The 15,969-nt window shown below is 37.8% G+C and overlaps 1 protein-coding gene across 1 annotated transcript; it reads left to right on the forward strand.

Moving 5' to 3' along the window:
* Positions 1-388: 388 nt before the first annotated feature.
* Positions 389-15,221, forward strand: LOC124545491 (venom protease-like). The gene is made up of 7 exons (XM_047124434.1): positions 389-682; positions 2,203-2,388; positions 2,525-2,625; positions 2,701-2,807; positions 9,136-9,404; positions 14,663-14,832; positions 15,032-15,221. The coding sequence occupies exons 1-7, from the start codon at positions 610-612 to the stop codon at positions 15,182-15,184; spliced, it is 1,059 nt and encodes a 352-aa protein (XP_046980390.1). The 5' UTR covers positions 389-609; the 3' UTR covers positions 15,185-15,221.
* The last annotated feature ends 748 nt before the right edge of the window (positions 15,222-15,969 follow it).

Below are 15,969 nucleotides of genomic sequence, written 5' to 3' on the forward strand. Positions count from 1 at the left end.
CTATTAAAGAGCAAATACTTACAAATCGTCCCCATTGTTAGAAATGTGCTAGAAACATGTAGTGTCTAAATAACTAACAAGTTCCAGAATTGAATCAGTAACATGGGGAACTGTTACACCGTGCCGAATATTTTTATCACATTTACCACACAACATTACTAGATTTATTAATGGCACTCACAACAATTACAGCCTTAGTATTTTTGTACAGAACAATTTTATTTCTTAATACCTACATTTTTCTCTTTCTACAAATATAATTTTCAAATGTTGGCTTGTTAAGTCTTACATCTTTTATCTTGCACTGGCAAGTATAGAACACTTTTTCTTAGATTTGTCATTTTCTTTTGATTTCAGGTTGGTAAGTTGTTTGCATATGTGGTGCCATTGTAACTGAGTGGTCTCACATGGGGCCATTATACAAACAGCTTTCTGACTCTCCACAAGTGCCAGTGCTGTATTGGCACCTTGACTTTCACCTTACTGGAGTGTGCTGAGCTGAAAGTGGTCTGAGCACAGTTATGTGGTTGCTGTGGTCCTGTTATCTCAGTTCCCCCACCCCTCCTCCTTCACTCCCAGGTGTGGAGTTTGCTGGCTGGTCCTCAGTTGATGCTGAGGTCTCAGCCTGTCATGATGTACCTGTGGGCAGCTGCCAGCATTATCCTCTTGGTTGATCACTGCTGTAAGTGAACAGTCCTTCATATTACTTTTTTATTGCTGTTTATCATATACATCTCTCAGTGGCACACATGGAGAAAAATATGTGTAGATTTGGCTATATTAGTTTAATACAAAATAGAGAATTATAGCAACTAGAAAAGAGAGAAGATAAGATAAAATAAATTTTGCTTATAGTGCAGCCAAACAGTAATTGTTGTTCTTGTTTTAAGTGTATGCTGGATAGGGCATTACATATAAAACTGACACTACAGCGAGAAGCATCTGGAACTGGAAATAAAACATACAGGTAATTATGTGCATTAACATGTACCAATGTTCATAAAATAAATCAGTGCACTTCATTACCATGGAGCTGTGAAATGAAAATAGTTAAAATTTAATTTCAAATAGAACTAACTCCTCCTGTAAGATTACTTTAAATTCATTCACATACTTAGTTACTTATGAAGAACTAGATAAGAAAGATCTGTGAACATTATGAAATAGTATCATGTAGAATGTGAATAACATGAGTGGTTTTTTGTACTTCTGCTGATAATATTGAATCTCTAAATGATACTAACACATTTATAAATATATGGCAATGTTTGTTAGTGGCACTAGTGTCAATAAATGATAATAATAAAACAACATGTATCTTCTTTTTAGACCACTACTTGCATTCATAAAAATTCGGAATTTTGATACAATTTATTACTGCACTGTAAAAAATAAAGCTTTAGCTGTTGTTTTAAGTCCACTGTTGAATATATACCTTACAATAATAATTAATACAGGAACCAAATTAAAAAATTACTGTGTAATCTTTCTTAATTTGCTTGTAACAGTTGAGAAACTTAATAATAAAGGAGATTAAGGGTTAAGGCATTACTGAAATGTCCCTTAGCAACACACTGAGGATAATACCTTATGAAATATTTAAGATTATGTAGCAAGTGGCTAATTGTAAATGCCAGAAAATAACCACTACAGACTCTGCCATTTATAAAGTTTTAGATGTTAAATGGTGATTGAATAATTTAAAAATTATTTAGCTCCAACAGTTCTGGGTTGTGAGTGTGGGCCAGTTCAAAATTCTGACCAACTCTTCAGGACACCAAGTTTAAAGATTCTTTCTGGTTGTGTATTTTCCACAATTGTTTCTACATCATAAATTTGACACCATCCTGTAATATTTATTTATTTATCACTGCTTGCTGAGAGAAGGATAAAATGTTATATTAATTTAGACATATGATTATATTGCAGTCTGAATAACTTGAATAACTGTTCATCTATGCTGCTGAACCATCTGACTGTATGCTGTTTTTTACATATCACCTTTTTTAAAACAAAGAAAATGTGATATGACTTTCTTCATGTCCTAAAATTCAAAAGAATATGAAAACAGAAATAGACCAAATGCAGAGAAAACTATCATTGTTTGACTAATCACTTTCACTTTGAATGCAGGAAATAATAGAGTAGCTCACCTTTTTCTCGGGTATAAGAATATCTTCTGATCCAGTAATATATTCCCAGATGGTGCAAAATCAGATGATGTGGAACTGTATCAGTCTCAGTGTCCTTCTGATGATGAGTATGTGCATTATAGTTGTGTTGCCAGTGATAAATGCAGCACTCTCAGAGCACGTTCCAGCATACATTTCTGTGATCGAGGTGATGAGCGCCTAATCTGCTGTCCTCTGCCTGCACAAAAAGCGAATAGTAAGTGTTGTTTTATTTCTCTAAACCCCTGATTCTAAATTAATATAGATTGATTAATATTTCAATTAGAATCACATTTAGAATTTCTGTTAATATTTATGTTAAAACTCTGAAAACCTTGTATTTCACTTTTCAGAATGTGGTCAGCCATTAGCAAACAAACCTCCGTCTAGTCGTCTTGTAGCTGCTGTTATAGGAGGCATTTCATTAAGGAGTGCTATTTTGTCTCCATGGATGGTATGTAGAATGACCATACTGTAAATCTTGTCTGGATCCACACATCTGGTTGATGTTCATTGGTTCAATTGTCAGGTTGCAGTTGGGCAGCGAACTAGGAATGGGTCAATTGACTGGTATTGTGGAGGAGCCCTCATTCAGGAAGATAGGGTACTTACAGCAGCACACTGTACTCTTAGAAGGTATGTTGTGGTAAAGCCTTTTGATAACTACCTGAAAGTCATCAAAGTAATAGCAGAAGTGTAAATGAATTGCAGATTTTACAATGCTATTCAGCTTGTTACTAAGAATTTTGAGCATATGTTCACATCCTTGCAACCATTTTATAGGAAAATAATGTGTTATTGTTATCATTTCTTCACCTCCAGTGGTAACTTTGTTGGTGAAAATTAAATGCCAACTGAGTCAAACATTTCTGCTAATCTCATGTATGACATAGCGGATAGCATCTGTGGCTACTTTTGCTGGCGTATCAGGTTTAATTCTTGGAGACAAAATATCTTTTATAAAGTAGATTGGTCTGAAACAAGTTATTATGAGACTTGCTAAGGAATGTAAGTGATCATTATTGCTACTATACAAATTGCTGAAGCAGAGTAAAACTGTGAATCACAACCAGTTACTGACAGTTTCTCTAATAACCTCCTTACTGACAGGACAATTAACACAAATGACTCCTTTTTTGTAAATTATGTACATTCTTTTGTAGTGCTCTTGAATTTTTAAAGATCTGGAAGTAGATACTGTTGCCTATGTTGTGCAAGTGGAGAATCAAGTGTGGCAATAACATTTCCAATATATTCCTTCTTTAGGAGATCAAAAGAGGAACAATAGTATTAAAAAAACAGATAAGATAGTACAACAGCTAAAGGGATTCCAGGGAGAAGCTGCAGCAATATGTTTTCAAAGAAAGCCATTGTGATGTGAGGATTTTGCACAAACAGAAAAACTATATATTTTAACTAAATTCGTTTCCATGTAATGATGCTCTAGTCAGTGACATTAATAACTGGCTTCCATGAATTACGGAGAGTGAACATTAGGGGACAATCATATTATATGACAATATTCAAAGTGTTAATATTTTAGCACTGCTTATTTTGAGCAGAAACAATAATCAATGTAGGGAAGTTTGTTCATTGTTTATTTATGGTTAACTTGTAACTGATGAAGTCAAGCGTATTCTTATTTAACTGAATACTAGTAAGGAAGACACTGCAGCCCAGTGGATGATGCCCATTCAGAGAAAATAATTTTCATGTATTGGAGATAAGGCAGGCTACACTATATATTACTTCATAAGGCTATATACTTCACTGCTGAGAACAGATCAGTTGTTGTGTAATTGCTGTTTATGAGAAATGACTGGGGAGATTAGGGACACACAAGTCGCTGAAATGGTCTCCAATTCAAAGACTTGCACCCGGTCACTGAGCCACATGTGATTATTATGAAGCATACGCTGAGGTGATAAAAGTCATGAGATACTTCCTAATATCATGTTGGACCTTCCACGCTTCACTGCAGCAACTTCATGTACATGGGCTCAACCAGCCATTGGAAGTCTCCTGCAGATGTATTGAGCCATGCTGCTTCCATAGTCACCCATAACTGCAAAAGTGTTTCTGGTGCAGAATTTTATGCATGAATTGACCTCTTTATTATGTCTCATAAATGTTTCATGGGATTCATGTCAGGTTATCTGGGTTGCCAAATCATTTGCTCAAACTGTCCAGAATGTTCTTCAAACCAGTCGCAAACGATTGTGGCTCGGCGACATGTTTGGGAACATGGAGTCCATGAATGGCAGCAAATAGTCTCCAAGGAGCCAAACATAATCATTTCCAGTCCACAATCAGTTCAGTTGGACCAGAGGACCTGGTCCATTTGATGTAAACACAGCCCCCGCCATTATGGAGCTACCACCAGGTTGCACAATGGTTCGTGGGGTCTGTGGCTCACTCGAACCCTATCATCAGCTCTTATGAACTGAAATTGGGACTCATCTGAACAGGCCATGATCAAACCGATATGGCCACGAGCCCAGGAGATGCGCTGCAGGAGATGTGCTGTTAGCAAAGGCAGTCACGTCGGTTGTCTTGCTGCTATAACCCCTTACTGCCCACTGCATTGTCCTAATGGAAACATTCGTCATAAGTCCCACATTGATTTCTGCAGTTATTTCATGGAATGTTACTTGTTTGTTAGCGCATTGTTGCTTGTTTGTTAGCATTGACAATTATATGCAAACGCCACTGCTCTTGCTTGTTAAGTGAAGACCGTCGGCCACTGTGTTGTCTGTGGTGAGAGGTAATGCCTGAAATTTGGTATTCTTGGAACTCTCTTGACACTGTGGATCTTGGAATATTGAATTCCCTGATGATTTCCAAATTGGAATGTCCCATGTGTCTAGCTCCAACTACCATTCTGTTTTCAAAGTCTGTCAGGTCTTGTTGTGCATCCATAGTCTCTGCAAAAACCTGTCCACATGAATCACTTGAGTACAAATGACAGCTCTTTTATACCTTGTGTAGGCGGTCATTCCCACCAACGCCAGCTTTTCCGAACTGTGCAGGTGGAAAGTCTCCCTGTATTCCCATAACCCTCCTGGCCTCAACCTTTGTTAGTCATTGTCCTTTACACACCTGTCCCCTTCGCTGTTTCCATTCCAGCACTACACAGCCCTCAATTCCATCAGAGCACTGCAGTCTCTTTACTTCTCCCCGTTTCCTTTTCCACCCCCCCCCCCCCCTCCGCCCCCAATGTAACCTCCTGAGTGCATCTAGCTGCCCTACCCTCTCCCCACTTCATCCCTGTATGCTCCCACAATCAGCTTTCAACTGTCCCCCATCCCTACGCTACTACCCCTCCTGTTCCGCACCCCAGCCTCCTCCTTACCCTTACCACTAGTTTGCTTCTCTCATCATGCACTGCTGCTCACAATCTGGACTTGGAAGCCAGAGAGTGTGGTCATGTGAGTGTGAGATGTGTTTGCATGGGTGGTGTGTGTATGTTGTTTAATTCTGATGAAGGCCTGTTTGGCCAAAAGCTTTGTTTGACCATCATTTGTTGTGCCTATTTGCAACTCAGCATCTCAACTATATCATGAATAGCAACTATCCTTTTCATGATATTGCCAAGAAGATTAATCAATATTTAAGAAGGGTGACAGATGCATGGCCCACCATAGCAACACCTGGGGTATATAAAAATCTGTGGAGTTGCAGATAAGTGTATACTGAAACCACAAAAAGAAGTGTTAACTACCACACAGTTGAACACGAAGGGAACTGTTGTCTGGCATATACCAAAAAATTGGCCTCAACAGAACAGGTTTTCAAGAGGGGAACCACGAAATAAAACTCCGTGAGACAAGCATTTTAGCAAGGACATTGGACCATCATGCACAAATGTATAGAGAAGCAATAGAGGTTCACAAACACCAAAATAATTTCAATAAAAGGAAGAAGGTTTGAAGTTAGATAAAATCTGGATGTCAACTTTGTACCAACAGAATAACAACTGATTATTTTTAATCGAGAATGATGGTGCCATACATTTGGCACCACATGACATATGGTGATGCCCTCTATAGACTCTGTAAATGTGAGAACCCCTCAAGCTTTAGTAGAATAGCCATTTTACGTCAGAAGATGGCTCCTGCAGTTGTAGACAAAATGTCAGGAAGCAGTTTTATACATCAACCACAGCCTCCCTGCCCATACATTTTAGCTGAAGAATTTAATACTGAGTTATATTTCACAAGAAACATATTTTTACCCTGTAATTCTTACTGTAAAGTTATTTTTTCAATGCATTTGTGTTAGAGCTACTGGATAAATACCGTGAGTATACATTTTTATTTTATAAACTAAACAGTGTGATTGACAAAGCTATTGTGACCAGTTTGAACTGAGTTACGTCATCTTCAGATATAAACTATTACTACTATTCATATCAGTTGGTTCAGTTATTCTCAGTTTTTTATTGTAGTTATAAATGCTTTTATTGGCACACATGCAACAGCATGTGCTAGCTAACATGTTCCAAAACACAGCACATAAAAACTGGATTTTTCCAGGGATTATACCTTGGGTCCTGTTGGTGATAGGAAGCTAGAGTCACATGTTTGGGATAGCCCTTGGGTTAGGGACCATTTGCATACCCAACAGAAGTACCGTCTTACTGTAACTACGAGAATCCTAGAGTTCAGGGTCAAAGTTTGAATATTACACACTTCCCCCAGCTTAGGAAAATGAAATAAATCAGTTGGTTCTTTTTGCATTGTATGTGTTCTATAGCATGCCTTAAGGGGCTTATGGAGGCACCATTTAGTTCATGGGCGGCCCCCTGAGAAGACCCAAGAAACATGGTTTTTGGATCCTAAAACTGAACCGTGGATTCCAAGACGGCTATGCACAGCAAGTGGCTGAAATTTTTATGATATATTCCTAAGATTTCGAACAAGTTTGAAAATTTTCTTGATATCTTTATCTGTTTCTGATATACATAGGTTTAAGGTTACCCTGTTTCTACACACAAAGTATGCACATAAAATCTGATATGAGGCAAAACATGGTGTATATAGTGATGTAGCACAGAGAAATATGTCATAAAGTGTATATATTTTCATCAGAAGGGTTCTGGGAACCCCATGTTGCACTGAAACACATTCAAATATTTGTACACATAAAATATGGTCTGACTTGCAAAATTAGTTTCATGTTACTTTAATTTCACACAGGTAAACTATTATAATTTTACTGACCCATAAAATTATTTTCACATGAGTAACATGCTGTGCTGTGGCTTGGAAAAGAAGGGAACCCACACAATAGTGCTGTATCAGAGCACAAAAAAAGGCTAATATGCCCCTGTTTTAAAAGACTCTGACTGAAAAGTGGAGTACCAGCTGCCTCATTCTACTTTCTTCAACACTTTTAAAAATTATTCCAAAAATTTTAGTACGTGGAAGTTTCCACACTCACTCATGCTGAGAGAAGAGGAGACCATGGCAGTGGGAAAGAGATGGAAAAGTAATAAATACTCAAAGGTGGTAGACAATGGTTGTGGTACAGAAATGGTTCAAATGGCTCTAAGCACTATGGGACATAACATCTGAGGTCATCAGTCCCCTAGACTTAGAACTACTTAAATCTAACTAACCTAAGGACATCAGACACATCCATGTCCGAGGCAGGATTCAAACCCGTGACCGTAGCAGCAGCGTGGTTCTGGACTGAAGCGCCTAGAACCGCTTGGCCACAGTGGCCGGCCTGTGGTGCAGAAAGAATAAATGAGACAAAGGTAGCATGAGAGAAAGAGAGGGACACAATGTCAGTGGGGCATAGTTGGCAGTGATAGAACAGTGCTAGGAAAAGAGTGAAGAAGACAGTGCCATTGGGAAAGAAATAAAGGAGAAAGTGGAAGTGGGTGAGAGCCAGTGATAATGGGAGACAGAGTTTATGGCAATGACAACAAGGAAGAGAGAGATAGTGACGTTGAGAAGAGACGGTGTCAGTGGGAAGGAAAGAATGAGATAGCAGTATTAAGAGAGAGCAAGAGTGAGACAATGGTAGTGAGACGAGACAGTGATAGTTAGAGAGACACAAAGAATTAACAACAATGTGTTGAGCCAAATGAGTGAGTGAGAATGGGCAAGTGGAAGAGGATGGGTAGCAGCAACTTATTGTTCGCATGCCAAATTTTTTAGTGATGTTGAGAAAGGTACAATGAGGCAGATGGTACCTGACTTTTTGGTCAGAGTCTTTTAAAACAAGAGCATATTGGTCTTTCTTGTGCTTCAATAGGAGTGTATTTTTTCTGGTTGATTTAATGTGTTGGGAAATAACTGTAGGAATTGCAATACTTAGAACAGATCTCTGTGAAATGTGCAATAATTTATATTACACTCTGTTGCTACTGATTTTTTCCTCTGATCGTATAATTTGTTTCCTTGGATGGATACTATGTAAAATAAATTAAAAGCAACCACTCACCTATAGCTGACTGATGTGTGGTGCATAGAAACATGCAACAGAAAACAGTTTTTACACTAGCTTTCAAGCTCTCGCTCTTTTTCTAGTAGGAGTACACAAATTTACACAGACAACCACACATGCACGTGCTAGAGGTCACACCATTTAACTTTTCGGCAGGAGACGATAATATCATAAGGCAACAATAGTGAAACAATGGAAAATAAATTCATACCCGTGTCTTCAAATCAACATAATTAGAGATTATTCTAATGAAGCACATGAAGAAGAACTAGTATCAGTTATATAGGGAATTACTTGTGTTACTATTTGCTGACTGTCAGGAGGTGGAATAGCAGATACACATATTACTCTCAAAGCAGAGCACAACTTTTAGTTTTCATTCCATTGACCAGTAATCAAAGATAATTCAGTTTATATTTGTCTTGCCTTAATCAGAACAACAGTTTTCAATTAAATGCTTGTTATATTTAGATGCAGCGAATCCATGTCAGATGTAGTTTGCCTACAGGAAACCAGATGTCGTGCGTGTAGGAGAATTGGATTTTGCACGCAGTGACGACAGGGCTGCACCTCAAGATGTAACCATATCAGCTGTGAAGGTACATCCATTTTATCAACCACCAGAGCATTATCATGACATTGCTGTGCTGCAGCTTGCTAATCCTGTGGAACCAAACCAGTATATCAGTACCATTTGTCTTCCACAATTAGGAGACAATGATGATGAATTAAGTGGAAAGACTGCAATGCTTTATGGTTGGGGACTCCTTGGATTTGGTAAGAAACAAAGATAATACCTTTCTATATCTTATATTCTTGCAGTGAGCAGGTGATAATTATTGTGACTTTTTATATTATCTAATGTATGCAGATATATTTTGCATTGAAGCTCTACAACATTTATTTATGTATCCACACACCGAGCGTCTACTAAATGACAAGGAAATTATTACTATTTCATCAAAGCACTTTCTTTGAAGAAAAGTAACCATCCCCAAGATATGATCTTGCCATTCATCTCTCAAAATTGAACCTTCAGGCGATATTTTGTATCCATAAGTGTTATGACTGTGTTATTCAGTCTAGGATTGTTTTATCTTGTAGCCAAAAATTCCCATATCCAGGTGTTGGTACAGATGCAATGCTTGAAATGCCTTAAAGTAGCTCTACAGCATGCTGTTGCATCTCTTCAGAATTAAAATTGAAACTGAATTTACTTTATCACAGGCGTCCCAAAAATAAAACCATTCTTAACAGTGTTATTACTTTTTGCTTGCGTAGTAAATGAAATCTTCTACTTCATGTTACACTTTACTCTCAAACAGAAACTGCATTTAACTTGTAATTCTATCATGTTTGTCGATAATTCTTCAATGCATTAGTCCTGTGCTCTTTGTAATTTTATTATGTTAGAAAAAGTAATGTTGATATTAGAAATGCTAATATATATATCAAGTGATGTCTGTTCATTTTCCCTTCGTAATTTCTATTTATTTATTTGCAGCTTACCTCTCTTTTATCGTATGAATATATTCAGTTCCTGCAAATGCACATTGTTGTTTGTCATATTTTTTATTTTTCTTTGTTTAGATATGTTCTTCCCTAAAAATGAATTTTGACTTTGCATGTCTTCATTCTTGCTATAAATTTTTTACTGCATATCTTCTTTCTTGCTATAGTACGTTTACTAACAGCTAGAACATCCTTGGTTTATAATAGTTATTGTCAAAGAAGTTGAATAACAAATACAATGCAAATAAAATTACAGTCAAACTAACTTGTATCTAACTAATCACCAACCTCAGTTTCACATATGTAGCACAAAGTATCTAAGGCCAGACGACTTGTCTCATGCAGCGGTAATAAGTTATATACGCAAACCTTCCTTGAATCAGTTTAGCTGTTAGTGAAAACTGTATCAAAATCCCAACAAAGAGTACCTGAGATTAGCCTTCAAATACAGACAGAAAATGAACTGAGGGACTTTAAATTATGCATGCTTAGAAGTTCAGAGCATAATAAGTACAATATGAGTAACACAGTAAAAGAATAAATTTCATGTGTCAAGACTTTCATTTAATGAGTAAAATCAGTTTTCAACTAAGTAAGCCTTTACCTGTATTTAAAACTGTTCAGTGTCTTCCAACAGTTTTGTGACTAGGTAAAAACACTGTATACTTTGATGCTTGGGCGGAGGACACCCTTCTGAAATAGCCTTGTTCTTGTTTTCTGTACAGGTATTTCTTCATTTTGTCTTGTGTTGTAATCATGCACAGTGTAACTGTGGTAATTTTTTACATTCTTGTTTCTTCTCATTTGCACCCCATTTCTGTAAATGTATATACAAGGAAGACACAAGATACTATTTCCTGTGGCCTTCTTTCAATAGCCTGCAGGATTTTCTTTGGTTTACACCTTCAACTACTCTTATTATTCCCTTTCGCGGTCTTAAAGATTTTAGGCTGACAGTAGTATTCCCTCAAAACAATGCAAGTGTTAAGTGGACACATATCAAATACACACATTTGAGTGTGTCACTTCTGTTGCAGTTTTTTAATACTCTCTTCATGTAACGTCTGCCCCGGTAGCTGAGTGGTCAGCGTGACAGACTGTCAATCCTAAGGGCCTGGGTTCGATTCCCAGCTGGGACGGAGATTTTCTCCGCTCAGGGACTGGGTGTTGTGTTGTCCTAATCATCATCATTTCATCCCCATCGACGCGCAGGTCGCCGAAGTGGCGTCAAATCGAAAGACCTGCACCAGGCGAACGGTCTACCCGACGGGAGGCCCTAGCCACACGACATTTCCATATTTATGAGGAAATAGTGGAGCTCCGTTCTGCTCTGCATGTATATCCGTAGCAATAGTATTCTCTGTTTATATTATAAATGCTTAACAGAAAAATAATCTGAGAGGCTGTCTGTGGCTCTTTGTTTCACGAGTGTTGCTTTTAATCAATATAGCAGTATCATCTGAAAATTGAAGTGTATTTTGTGTAATAAGTCACTAACATATAGCAGGAACAGCATAAAACTGAGAACAGATTCTCATGTGACACTATTTTTCACCTAAAAGGGCAGAGTTATATTTCACAACCAAACGATTTCTTTCCTGCCCAATTTCTTTATGACAGATGTGATTCCACCCAGTTATTTGTTATGTACCTGACACCTATTTTTTCTAGTTAAAAACAGTTTTTCATGACTTATTGTATCAAATGTTTTTGCCAAATCTAGTAATAAAGCTGTAACATATGCCCTGTTATCCACCGGTTCCAGTATACCATGTATAAATGAGAAGATTGCTGTTTCTGTTGAGTGAGCTATTTGGAAACAATGTCGGGACTCCAATAGTATGTTATTGGGTTCTAAAAAGTTTGATAAATTTTATAGAAAGGTTTCTCTATTACCTTTGAAAATTGTGATATTGAAGCTACAGGTCTGTAATGAGAGACATTTTCCTTATTCCCTTCTTACACAGTGGCTTAACTTGGCAAAGAGAATGTCACGCATGTTATGCCCTTGGAGACATATCATCTTTTAAACAACAAGATATCCTTACAGCACCTAGTGATTTCATCTAACAATGTGTTGTGGACATCAGAAAAAATGTTAGTATGTGTGTAAGCCAAATTTTGTTCTATTTAACATTTACCACGGAAAAACTCTAAACAGCAGCTTCAATCAGGGATTAAAATTGTAAGTAATATGTCCAAGGAGATGTAAGAAATAACTAAGTTACATTTATTTAAAAAGGAAGCCAATGTATATCTCTTAAACAATGCATACTGCCCATTTAAAGATTACTTAGAGATTTCAAGAGTCACAGTTAATTAAAAAGAAGTGGCAACTAAAACACCCCTATCACATTACAATTTTAGTAACAATTTATAGGAAAATCATTACCCAATATTGGTAGTGAGTAATACTAATATGTTCAATGTGTCACTTTTCATGAGGAGTCAATGACTCGGTTTTTCAGACAGGCAGAATGGACTAGATGGAGTTGTAACAGAGGCATGGCAGTATGGTCAAGGTACGAAGTCATTTGCAAGTGTGTGCAGTGATAAGTGTTGGGAGACTAAATGAACAGCCAATAACAAGTTTTAATATTATTAAGCCAACCTGTTCCAAATATACAGTATATAAACATAAAATAATTCTACATTAAGTAACCTATGGTAAGATGGTATGTTTATTAAGACAATCATTACCCTCCGCCACACACCATCAGGTGGCTTGCGGAGTATGGATGTAGATGGTCTCAGATTTGGGAGAGTGAAGGCTTCAGATTTTCTGTGGTTTTTTTCTGTTTCCTAAATCAGTTCAGGCAAATGATGGGATGTTTCCTTCAACAAGGCCACAGCTGATACAAAGGAAAACATCGAAATGCTGAAAGACCTGCACTGGCAGATGCTTGAAGATATATCCCTCAAAAGCCTACTCATGAAGTATTTAGTGAGGAATCTAGGGATACCTACAGTTTCCCTACACATCACTCCCACACAGACTGTAAAGACAACATTAGACTAATTATAGAATGCGCAGAGGCATTCGAGGAGTTATTCTTCCCACCCTCCTTATGCAAACTGAACAGATGGAAGCTGATGCTACAATGTGCCATACACTCTGGCATGTACTTCACTGTACTTTATACTATATAATTGTGGATGTGTATTTTTTATTTGTGAAGCTGCAATACTTTCTCACCCTCTTAATAATGGTTTTGTCATTCCAAGTCATTACAAGCTCCTTTTCAGCATTCCTAGTTGAATGTTGGGATAATTCCTTTGAAAAGTATGTGGCATATCTACTGCCTCATTCTAAACTCAATTCATGTTGCACTCTAAGTGACCTGATCAGTGACGGGACGTTAAATTATGATGATATTTCTGTGTGGTGAATAGTTTGTGAAATAAGAGCAAGTGGTCATATGAACAGAAAAAAAGTAGAAAAGACTGATGAAATGCTGTGTTCCAGATAATTTTCTGCCACATACTATGCTCTCAACAAAAGTTACCTTAATTTATTAATATATGTAATTCATTTATTGACTTCCTAATTTGTTACCTCCATTTTGTTCACTCCCTTCTTTGGACATTTATTCCTTTCATATCTCTCTCTCTCTCTCTCTCTCTCTCTCTCTCTCTCTCTCTTTCCCCCTCTCCCTCTCTCTCTCCTCTACCTACTTTTGATCTGATTTTTCTATTCTGACTTGTGCTTTTATATTGCACCATTCAACTGATTTCTAGTTCTCAGATTGTGAACCTTCACTCGTTTTCCTTGTGGCCTACAACTACAGCAAGTCTTTTTTAATCCAGTTTCCAAATTACTTTTAGCTGCTACATCTACTGTGCACTTATCATTTTAGTTGTCTTCACACCCATTTTGTTTCTTGCAGCATTTAAGCATTTAATGACTTGATCTATGAGTTCCTAAAGCTACATGTGTGGGTCATGCATATGTTTGTGCCAGCACTCACAAGAAGGTGTTACTCCACTGCAAAGTGGAAGTTTCACTACACTGTCCCAATTGTTTTAGTTTTGGTGCTTGGCAACTACAGTAGTATTTTTTCTTATAGTGTTGCTGTTTTTATTTCTGTAGCCTGCATTTCCACATAGAAATGTAACGAAACTTCCTGGCAGATTGAAACTGTGTGCCGGACCGAGACTCGAACTCGGGGCCTTTGCCTTTCACAGGCAAGTGCTTTACCAACTGAGCCACCCAAGCACAACTCACGCCCTGTCCTCACAGCTTTACTTCCGCCAGTACCTCGTCTCCTATCTTCCAAACTTTACAGAAGCTCTCACAGGAGAAGTACTGGCTGAAGTAAAGCTGTGAGGATGGGGCGTGAGTCATGCTTGGGTGGCTCAGTTGGTGAAGCACTTGCCTATGAAAGGCAAAGGTCCCGAGTTCGAGTCTCGGTCCAGCACACAGTTTTAATCTGCCAGGAAGTTTCATATCAGTGCACACTCCGCTGCAGAGTGAAAATCTCATTCTAAAAAGATAACACTTGCAATGATTTCTTTTGTTCCAGGTGGAGAAAGACCAGATACACTTCAGGAAGCAAGCGTTATAATCTTTAACAATTCAGTGTGTAATGAACAATATTCGCGACCATCAGTTCCAAAACAGAGATATCCTCAGGGAATTATTGACTCTCAGTTATGTGCTGGTCATGAAGAAGGTGGAAAAGATGCCTGTCAGGTTTGTGAGCACTTTTTTGCAGTTGACTTATATTTACATATTTACTTGTAGCATTAGGTACTGTGAAACATGCATTGTATTGACAGATCCTTTGTGTGTCTTCAAACTTTGGTACTGAACATATCAGACGTGTGACTACTGTCAGTTTCTGTTACTGATATGTATGCTTTCCAATTATTATTATTTTCCTAATTTACAGGGTGACTCTGGTGGTCCACTTGTCTTACAAAATGGTGGTGTTTACACAGTGGTCGGAATTGTCTCCTCTGGAGTTGGATGTGGATCCAAGTCATTTCCTGGAATTTATACGAGAGTCTCATCATATGTCACATGGATTCAAAAACAACTGTAAATATTCAGATAGAATAAAGCAAAAAGTCTTTCTTTTATATATTTTTGTTGTACTCCCATGCTGTTACTATCCTAAAAGTGGATCAGTTAGTAATTAACTCGTTATATGTTACAGAACTGGTAGTCTTGTCTTTGACTTAGAGTGATTCCTCCTATGGAGCTATTATATGTTGATGAAACTATTCGTGAAAACTGTGGCTTCACAATAATGGAGCTTTTCCATAAGTTTCATGGACTTTGTTCTTTGAAATTGTCACTCAAAAGCTAGGCTACCACAAATTTTGTGCATGATGGGTGCCCAAAATGCTTACAGAGCACCATAAAGAACAGCGAATGGGGACAATGCTGACATTTCTGGAGGCCTACCACAAACTTGGTGATTCATTACTGGATTGAATCATAACCAGTGACAAGACTTGGGTGAAACACTTCAATTGTGAGACAAAATTACACTCCATGTAGTGGGGGCACACGAGGTCCCTCCAAAAGCCAAGAAAATGTTTGCAAACCTTGTCAGCAAGGAAGTTGATGGTGACAATGTTTTGGGATAGGCAAAGTGTGTTTCTTATTGTTTGTCGTCTCGAACATGGAGCAACCATAAATTCTGCCCGGTACTATCAAACTTTGCACAGCCTTAGAAGAGCAGTGCAAACCAGACATCGAGGAAAGGTGACATCAAAAATTTTGTTTTTGCACAACAATGCCCAACCTCAGATGACAAACTGCACTAAAGAACTCCTTAATTCATTCAAATGGGAAATTTTCCCTCATCCGCCCTACAGCCCT

This window comes from Schistocerca americana, chromosome 8, assembly GCF_021461395.2.
Source record: "Schistocerca americana isolate TAMUIC-IGC-003095 chromosome 8, iqSchAmer2.1, whole genome shotgun sequence".
Lineage (NCBI taxonomy): Eukaryota > Metazoa > Arthropoda > Insecta > Orthoptera > Acrididae > Schistocerca > Schistocerca americana.

Bases quoted from the DNA above. Each gene is read 5' to 3' on its own strand.
- LOC124545491 (XM_047124434.1), top strand. From the start codon at position 610: ATGCTGAGGTCTCAGCCTGTCATGATGTACCTGTGGGCAGCTGCCAGC. The intron at 2,389-2,524 runs GTAAGTGTTGTT...TTCACTTTTCAG, and splicing joins GCCTGCACAAAAAGCGAATA to AATGTGGTCAGCCATTAGCA. The intron at 9,405-14,662 runs GTAAGAAACAAA...CTTTTGTTCCAG, and splicing joins TTGGGGACTCCTTGGATTTG to GTGGAGAAAGACCAGATACA.